General features: G+C 44.5%; 1 protein-coding gene across 3 annotated transcripts in view; it reads right to left on the bottom strand.

Moving 5' to 3' along the window:
- The window catches only part of STRN (striatin), an 87,274-nt gene extending 80,655 nt beyond the window's left edge, over positions 1 to 6,619 (bottom strand). For 2 of the 3 annotated variants that reach the window (XM_075924958.2, XM_075924957.2), the window contains exon 1: positions 6,241 to 6,618. In XM_075924958.2, coding sequence (XP_075781073.2) covers positions 6,241 to 6,510 — 270 coding nt within the window. In that variant the 5' untranslated portion in view covers positions 6,511 to 6,618. Of the gene's footprint in view, positions 1 to 6,240 lie in introns of all 3 variants that reach the window. The other variant, XM_075924956.2, reaches the window with a different exon arrangement.
- Between the last annotated feature and the right edge of the window lie 6,891 nt (positions 6,620 to 13,510).

The following is a 13,510-nucleotide window of genomic DNA, read 5'->3' on the forward strand; positions in this document are numbered from 1 at the left end:
TCCTGAGACAGACAACCAGATGCACATTTCTAAAATATATAGTAAAAACAAGGGAAACAGAGAGGAGCTCTAATATCATGATTCCAAACACCAGTGCTTCTCCCCAACCTCTAGAGACCAGCTAGCATCACAGGACACTGACCTCAATACTAGCCTCCAAGATGCTCCTTCATTACTTCTAATTTAAACTAGGGATGTAAATAGAGTTTTAAAAGTTTTTACTGTTTCAATGATTAAAAAACATTTCATTTAAATGGTTAACTGCTTAAAGGGCTGGCCTGCACAGGCCGAGTGGTGGGTTAACCAGCAAGATTAATGTTTACTGGTTAACTTTTTACATCCCTAATTCAAAAAGTATCTTTTCACAATAGGTTTTGTTACCTCTTAACCCTATTTTAATCTCTGACAAAGCTTTGCCTTTATCTTTTTGGTTGTTTTACTTATCAATGTCTTATAGTGATCTTTCTGAAAATCCAAGCAAATTATGTTCACGTGGTTAGCTTTGTCTAGCTGATTAACTTTTTCAGGTTACATAGGAACAATGCTCACTTACTGGGATGCCCATAAGAGGTTCTGCTACTCCCAAACAGTCTACTGTTCTCTCTCTAATTTTTTTTAAATAAAAAAAGAGTTGTCTATTGTAAATAGTGACATTTTAATTTAAAAAAAGCATCAAAGCTGGGAAACTCAAAGATGGGGGTTTACACACACAATCACAATAAACAATTATTTTTGAAACCTGATGGAAAACTGAACACTTACCAGAAAGATCTAAGAAAAGTGAACACTGATTTTCAAAAATTAAGGTGCAATTGTGTCAATTTCTGCTCTATAAAACTAGATTCCATTTCCAATAATAATAATACTCACAAAACTAGAAGAGCATACGCAGTAAGCACATATTACATTCCACAATACTATAATAAAACAGGATAAAGGGAACAAAATTGATTAATGTTTAATTTCAGTAAAATATCTGACAGTGCCTCACATCTTACTCTTTCTATGAGTTCATGTCGGAGCAGATTTGAATATTCACATTATAGTAGAATACTCATTATAGTAGAACCCCAGAATTACAAATACCAGAATTATATACTACTGACCAGTCAACCATGCACCTCATTTGGAGCCAGAAGGATGCAATAAGGCAGCAGCAGAAACAAACAAAACAAGTACAGTACTGTGTTAAATGAAAACTACTAAAAATAAATGGAATGTTTAAAAAAATAACAAAGGAAGGAGATTGGTTTAGGTGCTCGTTTCACTTAAATTAAGATGCTTAAAAGCAGCATTTTTCTTCTGCATAGTAAAGTTTCAAAGCTGTATTAAGTCAATGTTGAGTTGTAAACTTTTGAACAAACACCTGTAATGCTCTGTTCATACTTAAGAACAACCTCCAATCCTGAGGCATTCGTAACTCTGAGGGTTCCACTGTAAATACATACAAGCAAATGGCAACAGTAATATGGTGAAGTATGCCAGCAGGGAAATAACCATCAACTGGAATCATGAATGACTCTCTATTACTTCTCACCTTACTGAACATCTTCATTAATCAGAAGATGGAATAAACAGAATATTAATTATGATGTGAAGGAGAAACTTTGCAAAAATAGTAATACTGAGAAAGACGGACAGGAGAGAGAGGAACAGCAAATCAGCAACGAGTTTGCTATGCAAGCTGTTAGAAACCTCAAATGAAATTATGAGACGTTTGCATAAACATCCCATCACACAAGATGGAATTTTTTCTCTTACGTATACTTCGTTTTTGAAACACACTATAGCAGGAATATATACATATGAATATTGAGATAAAGTTTGCCCAAATCAATCTATTCATGGATTCCACTGTAATTATTGGCTGCTTAATGCACATATTATCTCTGCCAAATTCATAGATTATTTTTAACACTTGCTTCTGTTAATTAGATACAACTAGATAATGAATCAGTTACCAAATGACAAATTCTGCAATTAAGGTCAATCACATCAGCTTAGAATTGTATCCTCTCTCTTTCCCTTATCCTCACAAGCATTTCTTTTTACTTCGCAAGGGAACAGATGCAATGGAATGGTAACAATCTCTCTTTTTGGCTTTGGTGTGAGTGGGAATTCAATTCTGGGAATCTCATCACAAAGAAAATATTAGCAAATTAGAAGAAGTTTGCAGAACAACAACAAAAGTGAACAGGGATTATAGTAGGATTGATTTGTGAGGAGATTAAGAGAATCTAAATAAGCATAGCTTGGCTAGGCTCTGACAACAGAAAGGAAGGTAAAGAAGAACTTGATAACAGTATACACACTATCTGAAGGTGTAAATACCATAGCAAGGGAGGAGTCAGAATAGCAAAAGAAGTCTATGGGAAAGGAAATAAAAATGGAGGGGGAAAAAAAAACATGTAGTACAAGCCATTCTCACTATAAGTCCAAGATATGTTCCAAAAAACTTGGATTTACAGTGAAACTACTTACGGAGGGGAATTTTTTCCCCGCAGCTAACTTCCATTTTGCGCAAAAACTACTTTTGTGTGTAATTTAAGAGTGGGGAATGGGAGGACTTATAATGCATCAGTTCCTACAAGCGCCAACGACTTTAGTGCGGAATGGACATATACCGGGGCAACGTATAGGGGGAACACCCTGTATCAGGAGGACAAAACAGTCACCCAAGAAAACGATATTTTAACATTTAAAAGTAGGTTGGATGAAAAACTACTTAATGTAAATAGGGAACAATTCGGCATCAAGGAAACGATAAACTATATGGCCTCAAACTTCTGTTAAACATTCCCAGCTGGAAGGCATTAGAAGTGAGTGGAATTTGGTTTTAATTAACACTGCTTGTAATTAAACTATATGGATCAATTAATTTCCAAAAGCCATTTCCCAGTAGCACAACATACAGATCGTAGAGAATTCATTTGTAAATTGTCAAACAAGCAATAATTTGAGATTTACAAAGGTTGCAAAGAGTTTCACACCTTTCTCACTATCACTCTCCGGCAGATAAATGTTATTATAGCTTATGGCAGTGCCAATCAAAGCAAATTATAACCTTATTGAAATGCTTTGGCACAAAGGCAGTAGGCCCAGGGGACGAAGCAAATGACTGATAGCCAGAAAAAAATAGGTTTTTTCATCAGTTCTCCCATTGACAAGATGGCAAGTAGTTTAACCTCTGTACTTCAGTTTCTCTATCTAGTTTATAAAATGGGAAATAATCTTTACCAACCTTTTAAAAATTGTAGATCTCTTGATGAAGAGTGCTACATAAGTGTAAAATAGTAGTATTATTAAAATTCTTAGCACAATTACATCCTTGCAAGATGGACATTTTTCTCTCATGCCCATTTTATTCATGGACACTCTAATGTGAATAAATACATATAATACAATTATCAAGAAAATGTCTGCCCAAATCAAACCTTATTTATGGGATTCTACTATATCAGGCAGGCAACATGTACTCATATCATATCTGTCCCAAATACCCAGCAAGGATTCCTATGGCACCTTAAAGACTAACACATTTATTTGGGCATAAGTTTTCGTGGGTAAAAACCACTTCGCCAGATGCATCTGACAAAGCGGTTTTTACCCACAAAGGCTTATGCTCAAATAAATCTTAGTCTAACACAGATACAAACTAACACAGCTATCCCTCTGAGACTTGTTACCAAATCGACAGATTATTTTCAACATGTGTCTGAAATAGACACAAATACAGATAATAAATCAGTAACTAAATGACAAATTCTGCAGTTAATCATTTCAGGTCAGACTAGCATGTGTCCTTCTCTTTCCCTTGTGCTCACAAGCACTTTTTAAAACTTGTACAAGGGAATCACCACAGACGAACATTACACCTGCAATCCTGTTCAGAAGACCGTCCTGATAAATCTCACAGGAAGGATTAACAAAATCACTCTAGTCCAACATATCTGTAGGTATCCACTTTATATCTGCAGATGCGGATCTTCACAGCTCATTTTTGTGGATGGGTATGCAGATACAAATTTTGTATCCATGCAGGGTTCTAAAACTCAGGAGATGCTCCTACCTATAAAAACAGGAAAGAAGCCTAAATTCCTGCACACTGGGAAAGGAATATGAAAAGAAAAGAGGACAAAGGGATAGGAAAGAGAAAACAAATAGGGAAACATAAAGAAGAGAACTTGGGGATAGCTTTTAATTTCAAATATGGTAACTTTGAGAACCAGATAGGTAGTTAATTAAGATTCTGGACAGAGATGTTTACGACAAATTCACTTTGCAACTGATCTGCAAGTGATTGGACAAACCCCTCTCCTATTACAGTTCTTACAGCATGTTAATCACAGTGGTAATTGAGGCTATGTATACGCTAGCACTTTTGTTGGTATAATTCATGTCACTCAGAATGTGGAAAAAAACACCCCCGAGAGTGACATAATTTGCACTAGAGTTGGGCAAACTCCCGTGGACCACATTCAGCATAGCAAACTTTTGTATCTGTCTCCCTCTGGGGAGCGAGGGCTTGCACTGCTCTGACCACCTGGCACTCCTCAGCCCCTTTCCACCATCTTCCACAACATGCAGATAACCATAAAGCACAGGCACAACTTCACCTTGCTGCTTCCAAGGTCAGAACCCTGCCCCTAAGTGGCAGCTCTGCCCCTGTGCTGCAGCACACCCAACCTCCTCCCGCCTCACCTTCAGGAACCTTCAAACCACTTAAGGGTTGCAGGTAGGGTGCCTCCGCCTGTGGCAATGCTTGATACAGCCACCTTGATGTCACTGCCAGCCATGCCTGCAGAAGTCCCTGGTACTGCTCCTACAGAATCTTCCCTCCACGCACCTCAGTATAGAGCTCCCCATGCCACACCTGATGAGTCCTCCCACCCACGTCAGGCAGTCATACAGTTTCCATACCAAGATGCGGCCCTTAGGCCAAAAAGTCTGACCACCCCTACAGATTCCATAGTGGGGGGAAAGCAACTCCCATACACAGAGCAGTTACAGGAGTTACCTTACAATGACATAGCTGCATTGGAACAGCTGTGCCACTGTAAGCCCTTTAGTGTAGACATGGCCTGAGAGTAGTAGCTCTAGATAGTTTGTCACTGACCAGAACAATAACTTCTTAGCCTAGGAAAGGATGAGAGGATGAGAGTACTCTTATCTAGCCTACTTTCTGTCCCAAGGAGCAAGTTGCTATTAGGCTTTGGGCCTTGTCTACACTAGGAAAATTAAGATGCTTCTTTTTTCACTATATAGCTACTCTGGGACATATCAATAGCAGAAACTGTAGCATAGTACAGACAATACTACAAAAGCAATAGAATATGCAGTAGTCAATGATGGGGTTACCCAATATGAAATTATGCACGGCAGGACTCTTGCGACACAGAGGCTGTGTCCTAAGTAGCAGCAAACTCAGCACAGATTGTAATCTTTTTCTCAGCATCCAACTACCTATGCACCCCATGGAACAAGGACTGCCACTCTTGCATGGGTCTTGTTAGCCACCGCCATACTGGCAAGCCATAAAACTGTTGTCAACATCTTCTACAGTCAGAAAGGTCAACAAGAAGAATTACAGTGCAGGCACTAAAGATGCCAAGGTCTTTCCTCCTCTACGCCTTCTATCATTGCTACCACTGCTGGAGGATTAAAGGTCCCAATTACTCTAGGATGGACAGCACCCAGAAAGAAACACATTTAACTTCTCTCCCCACACAAGAGGGGAGAATAGAAGGGCACGTGGCACCACTCCTCCTTCCTCGCTTCAGTGTCAGAAAGCAACAGAAAGAAACTGAAACGATTCCAAGAAACAAGGAGCGATAAAAGGGGAGAAATAAGAAACGGGTGGGACGGGACACGCCAAACCATCGGGCAGCAGGGGTCTGCTGACCAGCCACACGCTCACAGGTGAAACTGACAGGGGACAAGCCAGGGAGTTAGGACAGCGCTGCGAGCGGCTGCCAAGCCCCAGCCACGGCAACAGGCTCAGCGCGCTGCCGCTCCACGCGCGGGGACAGGAGCGTCCCCCACCGCGGGGCGGGCGTGCCGGGCCGGGGGCGCGGGTGTCACGCCCCCCACACCCACCCCACGCTGCGCGGCCGGGGCGAGGCCGCCAGCGCTGCCCTTTGCCAGCGGGAGATACGGGGCACTCAGACGCCAGGAAGGGGCGGCCGGGGCCCGGGCCAAGCCGAGCGGAGCCGGACCAGGAAGGGGGGGGGGGCGCGTTACCTGCAGCTCCGCCCGCTCCGCCTCCCACTCGGCTCGCTCCGCCTCGAAGCGGCCCCACTCGTGCTGCAGGAAGTGCAGGATCCCGGGGACGCTGTACTGAGCCCGGGCCGCGGACACCGGGGCCGGGGCGGCCGCCGCCAAGGAGCCCCCCGCGGTCGCCGCCTCCCCCGGCTCCAGCCCCGGCCCGGCCCCGCCCGGCGGCGGCAGCAGCAGCGCGTTGTTGTTGTTGTTGTTGCTGAAGAAAACGCCGGGCCCCGCCTGCTCGTCCATGGCCGGAGCCGCCGCCCGCAGCCGCCGCGTCCCGGCAGCAGCAGCAGCAGCAGCCTGGGCGCGTCCCGCCCGCCGTCACCGCCGCCTGACAGGACGCCCCCGCCGGCTGCTACCGAGGCCCGGCGGGGACAACTCCGCTCCGACCCGTCCCGCGGCATTCTGGGAAATGTAGTTCCAGGGTCCTAGTCCCGCCTGGAAGCTGGGCGCTGGCGGGGCAAGGTCTCTGATTCTCTGACACAGGGTGGGATGCTTGTGAGCAACACAGAAAGCATCCCACCCTGTGCCAGCTCAGACCAGGGCTGTGGCTCCAGGCGATGGAAGTGAGCAGGCGCCTTCCAGGCAGACCCACGTTTGCATTCCTCCCTCAACAGAGGCTGGAGGAGACAATCCGTATTACCCTCACCCAAAAACCAAGCTCCGGCCCCTCCCCAAGCGTCTTGGCTCCCTGGGACCTGCTCATGTCACGGACAGGTGCATCAGACAGACCTACAGAGCCACCGCTGTCAACAGCACCATGAAAAATGCCAAAGGAAATTAACCATTTGTCCCACCCCTTAGCCATGAGAAATGCTCCTATCTTCTGTAAGGTTGGATGGCACACTTAAGAGCTGGGAGAGACAGAGGCCAGCAGTTGTATTCAGAATAATCCCTTCCTTGGCAGCATGATAATAATTTCTACAAGAGCAACATAATGCAACTTTGCACAAAGCTAAGGCTGCTCCGTTCAGGGAAGCACCAATAGTACAAGTACTTTCTACTCCTGCCTCACAGTTAATATCCATTAGGTACTGAACTCAGGCCTTGGTGCAGCCTCTGCCCTGGGAGGCAGTGAAGCAAGTCTATTCACTGGTTACAGTGGACTTCAAAGACTAGAAAATAGAGGTAAGCACAGCCCACTCTCAGTTTCCACTACATAACTGGATTAAACTAACTTAACTTACCTTTGGTTCCCACTGAAGTGCCTCTCTGTGCTGATTTAGTAACACCACTTCCTAGAGCAGCGTCATGTCCGAGTAAGTCTACACTAGAGTTTTGTTGGAAAAACAACTGTTTTTCCGACAAAATTTGAGGAATGTCCACACTGCAATTGCATTCTTCAGCAAGAAAATCGAAAGAACAGAGGGGTTTTTCTAGCACTGGTAATCCTCATTCTATGAGGAAGAAGCCTTTTTGTAAAAAAGCTCTTTCGCAAAAAGGCATGTGTGGAAAAAGGGAATTCTTTCGGAAGAAGGGGAAAGAGGAAAAAACACAAGTGCCCTCGTGACCATTCCATCCATAGCAATCACAGCTTACCTGCAAGAGAGCGTCCATTCAGTCTGGACACACTGCTTTTTCGATGCACTTTTGCAGTGTGGATGCTGTCTTTTGGAAGAAGCTTTTTTTTGAAAGATCTCTTCCGAAAAAAAGCTTTTTCCAAAAGAAGCCAGCAGTCTAGACAAAGCCTCAGTTTCAAGTAAGGACAACTTAGCTAATTACAAGGCAGTATTTACACTTTCAGGAGCCATCCCACTGTGCCCCACACAGACAATACAATAGATTCAAGCACTACTGGTGAGGACATACACCATCAACACAAGAAGCCAAGCAAGCACACACAGAAGCAATATAATCATGATGGTGCCTGTATATCGGTTGACAATTTTGTAGCATAGATATGTGGCTTCCTAACAGTAAGGTTAGGTTAAGGCTATTTAAAAAATGGCTGGAGTAAAAAACGCCTATGCCCTCAACTGTAAGGGGATGGAGACAGAGAACTGGAGCACAGAAAATTATGGCGCACCTTTCAGGCCAGTATGCAGTAATTTCTAAGTATGTGTGCTTTTTGTGTGTGAATGTGGACTGCAAGGGTGTGAATGCACCCCCCCATAGGGCCCCAAGAAGTGGGGAAATCAGCCCGTCTTCCCCCAGCTGGTCAGAGCATGGGGGAGGGAGGCTGGGGCAGCACACTGCTCCTGGCTTCTCCTGGCCAGCCAGAGCATGCTTACTTGGGGAACCACAGGGGACTGCTTTTGCACCCTTCATACCCCCACTGTGTATGGGCCAGCCTCTTCCCCAGCCTCAAGGAAGAAATTCTAAGGTGAACTGTCTGGAGTAGTAGGTTCAAAGACCTATGGTGGTGTAAGGCAGGAGTTCTCAACCAACATTCTATAAAAACTCCATGACCCATCTATGCTACAGCAACTGGGTTTTTTTTTTGGAGGGGAGGGGGGTTTACACTGGCATTAGGGCAAGCAGGGGAATTGTCCAGGGGCCCATGTCACAGGAAGCCCTGTAAAGCTAAATTGCTCAAACTTCATTTTGAGGCCCAGGCAGTTGGGCTTGGGCTTTCTGCCCCAGGTCCCAGTGAATCCAATGCTAGCCCTGCTTTCGCAGATCCCCTGAAACCTGCTCATGGCCCCTAAAGGGACCTTGGACCCCTCGTTGAGAACTATAGCTGTAAGGATTCAGCATAGGAGAACCTTCTGAGGACTGGTCTTTCCTGCATGGGAAGGAAAAGCAGTGCTGAGACCTGTAAAGCATCCCACCAAACTTCAGAAGGAAACTTGCCCTGAAAGCTCTGTTCTCTCTAGCAGGAGAATGCTGAGGACAGTCATTGGACCATATTGCAGAAAGCGTCCTGGGAAACAGCCTCCTCGGAAAGGACAGTGGGAGCCTAAACTTCTAAAATGACTCGTCCAAGGGGATGGATTCAACAGTTGGTGTTTAAGGAGGAGGGAAGCTAGAGCCGCCTCCTCTGCTGTAGCTGCCATGGACCTCACAATGTGAGGCTTTGCTGCTTCTCTCAGCCTGGGTCCACTTAAAGACCTACTACAGATGCACACAGACATTAATAAAAGGAGCCTTCTTGAAGAGGATTGGGATTGCCAAATCCAGAATAAAGCTAAAAAGGCCAAGAATATGTAAGAATATGGTCTTTTGTTTCAGCAAGACCAGACTAATACGGCTACATCTCTATTACTAAGAATACGTAAAGACACTAAACATGATGCAAGCTCTGTAAGCAATAGCAACATTCAGTATGTCACCAACTACAGTGTCTTAGCATAAGCTTAGCATTTCTACAGGCTTATCAATGGTGAAGGCACTGAGTAGTCCCAGAGACTTCACCATATTTTGCACAGACAAGGACTTGCTGCTGAGCTTCTGAAACCAGTATTTCCTGTTAGCTGCTAGCCAGCTGTCACTTCTTCAGAAGGCCAGTGCTTGCCTGCTTCTTTCCCCAGGAGTATGAGAGATCACTATAACTACACAGAGGAACATACTAGGCAATCCCTTCACTCTGGCCGAAGGGAAAAAAACCCTGAAGTATCTTGGAGAGAGAATGAGGAATAGCAAGGAAATGGGAAAAAGCAAGAGAGGTAAGAGAAAGGGAGCAAAAGAAGTGCGGGAAGAAAAAAGAAAAATTGAGAGGGGAAGTAGAGAGAAGGTAATTCGGGGGAAAAGAGACACTGAAAAAAAGACTATGAAAACAGGGAAAGTCATAATGAAGAACACAAAGGAAGAACAAAAGTGAGGAAGGCATGCCAAGTTATTTTGCTTTATAATCCAATGAAGGTTGGAACCAGATTATTATATTATTATATGAAATCATTTTTTTGCCTGAGGAGCAGGAAAAGGACAGAATCACGTGGATGGAAAATTTGAGAGGCTTGTTTCTAAACAAGCATGAGAACCCAGTATGCCTGTATGAGAAAAAGCTTCTCTTTTCATCTGCCACTCCCTTATCCCTCAATCGCTTTCTGAGCCTGTTTTCCCTTCAATTAACATTTTTTACCTGTTTTACATTTTTTTAAACTGGCTTCCTACAGCATTTCAGTTTTGCTCTGCTGGCTCTAAACTCACATTTTAAAGATTTGTTTCTTTGCCTTTTCTGAATTGCCAGTGATCTTGTTTAGTAAAAATAAAACAAAAAAATCAATTCTGACAGGAAAAAAAGTGCTAGGGTAAAACAAGACTCTTTTGGGGAAATTAGGAGACAACAAGAATGCGTTATGCTAATTCAGGAAAGGCAGAGAGAAACTAGCAGACAACTAATGACATAAGGAAAGGCATGTCCTTAGTGCACACCAGCTCCCTCAACCCAAAAATAAACAACAATTGATTTGCTGTATGGCATGGATAAGAACCTAGTAAGCATAAACCAACTTGAAACAATCAGAGAAAGCATATACTCTTCTTTCCGCTTCCAACTGTTTTCCATGTTTGATTTCTCTAAAAGATCTTGCTAGCATGTTTATTTTGAAATTTTCCTTCCCTAATAAAATGTTAGAAGGCTTGTATTTAATTTATTCAAATGAATTTTTAGTGTTTCTGTTTTGAAATTGTAAATTCTGTTGCACATTTTAATTAACTTAATTGCTATGTATAACAAGGAGGAATAAATAAATTATTTGCTGCCACTCTTGACTCACTTTGGGCCTCATTCTGTAAACAGTTATTACTCTATGCGTCCTTATGCTCATGTCTAGTCCTATTACTTTAGTGGAAGTAGATGTGGGAGTAAAGATACAAGCAATAGTAACTGTTTACACCATTCACTGTGTTCTTGAATAATGGTGAAGAGCAATTTTGAATAAAAGCTTTCCTAAACAACAGTTTCTGCAAACTCTTTAAAACAAACTTTGACAGGGTAAAAGAGAACTCTCTTGCTCCTAGTGAATTGGCTTTAATTACAATTGATTTTTTTCCTCTGCCTTTTGCATAGATGCTCAAGAGCCCTATCAGTGGCTATTTAGAAGAAAGAGGTGGGTAAATGCCTATGGCAAGATCAGAATCCATACCTATTTCAGTCAAATAATCATACAGTTAAATTCTGATAACTACTCCTTTCCTGTAGCTACATTCACACAAAAGAAATTTTATGAGCCACATCTCAAATTATATAGCTTGTACATTGGCTTGTTATAGGAACACCTGGATGGACAACAAAGACTGAGGGACAGAAACATACTTACATTTTTCATGAAGGCCGTTCAGCAGTAGTGGGCAACTTCCAGCCCGTAGATTGGATCCAGTTCACCAGGATTAGGCCCTGGTGGGCTAACGCCGCTGTATTTATCTGTGTCTCCACAGGTACAGGCACTAGGAGCTCCCATTGGCCATGGATTGCTATTCCCTGACAACAGGAGGTGTGGGAAGGGGTGTATGGGTCCATGTTGCTTCCTGCAGCTCCCATTGGCCAGGAATGGTGATCCGCAGCTAACCCTGGTGAATTGCCGCTGTCTTATTGCTCATCCCTGTCCTACAGGTTACACGAAACAACAAACCTATATAGGAAGGGCCCCTTGTTTATGTGGCAAACTGGGAATTCTACAGCAGTGCAAAAGACATTAAAATGCAGAGGTTTCACTGACTAGTGAAATGGATAGGAACAGGGGCATTAACATACAAGTCAATAAAAATACTGTACTTCAGTCTCAGAGGGGTAGCTCTGTTAGTCTGTATCTGCAAAAACAACGTGGAGTCCTGTGTTAGTCTCTAAGGTGTCACAGGGACTCTTCGTTGTTTTTAATGTACTTCTGTATTTTCCTATATATTTCACCACGTTGCACAATTCCCAGTTTACCAAGGAAAACAGCACTTCTGCATTTAATAAATCAGGATTCTTGCCAGAAATTATAGATCTGTTATGCACAGAGTACATGGTTTCATGCTTTCCATCTCTTACAGACTAGAAACAGTGTGGGTGAGCTGTATCTAGCTCCCTCCCTATGGCTGTGCAAAGAAGATTCTCCACCTGCCTGCTGTGAATCGTGGCACGATAAAGGACTCCGTGGCTCCCACTATGGTCCATAACAGTGCTTGTGTCTCTGCCTGAGGTCTAGTCTACACTATGTCCCCCATTGATCTAAGATACGCAACTTTAGCTACTCGAATAGCATGGCTTAAGTTGCTGTATTTATCACTGCGTCTTCCATGTGGTAAGGTTGGCGGGGGCTGCTCTCCCGTCAACTCTGGCTACTCTTCTCGTTCCGGTGGAGAACCATAGTCAACGGGAGAGCGCTTGAAAGTTGATTTATTGCTTGTAAAAGTAGGTGCAATTAATTGACTTCTGGTGGATCGCTGCAGCATCGATCCACTGTGCAGTGAAAACAAGTCCTGAGAATCCAGGCAAATTAAACAGAACTGTGACATCTGGGAAGAGTAAGAAAATACAGGTTGCACCTCCCAAAACCAGAATTCTCTGGTCCAGCAACATCCATGGCCTGGCAGGACCACAGATGTTCCTGGATCAGAGAACCCCAGTAGCCTAGTGGTAGGAGTGCAATCCAGGAGGGGCCGGGTTGAAGCAGCGGGATGGGGCAAGAGCTGGCAGCAGCCCCCAACAGCCTGTGGCACTGGGACCAGGTTGGGGCAGCCCCCAGAAGCACAGGATCTGGTTAGCAACAGTCTGTGGCAACCAGGACCAAGCTCTGGACAGCCTGTGGAAGGGTGGGGGTGGGGCTGGAGCTGGAGAAAGCCCCAGCAGCCTATGGCAGTGTGGGACTGGAGCCCTGGACAGTCCACAGAAGCAGGGACAGTGCCCAGAGGCTGCCATGGGGCTGAGGCTGGGACTGGAGCCCAAGCCCCCGGCAGCCTGACCAGGGCCAGAGCCAGCCCCCAGGAGCATGTGAAAGCATGGGGCTTGAGTCTATGCCAGTGTGGGCTGCTGGATTCCAGCAAGCAGTCCAGCTGGGGCAGCAGCAGCAGCAGGGAAAGGGCTGGAGTGAATCCCTCTGCCTCCCCACTTCCCTCATCTTCCCCCCCCGCCTTGGCAGAATTGGCAGCTGGGGGATGTGGCAGGGAACCATCACTAGTCCAGCAAATTCTCTGGTTTGGGACCAGTCAGGTCCCAAGAGTGTCGGATAAGAGATGTGCAACCTGTAGTTTACCACAGAAGCTTTGCAAATGGCAAATTCCAGAGCCTCAGAAATGCAGATGGCAAGTGGTATCATTTACACACCCTGTTTCCAATGCATCTTTTAATTTTTCTTAGTAAGAGATTGGGGAGGGGGATTGG

Source organism: Pelodiscus sinensis, chromosome 3 (genome assembly GCF_052426305.1).
Source record: "Pelodiscus sinensis isolate ZL-2025 chromosome 3, ASM5242630v1, whole genome shotgun sequence".
NCBI classification, from domain to species: Eukaryota; Metazoa; Chordata; order Testudines; family Trionychidae; genus Pelodiscus; species Pelodiscus sinensis.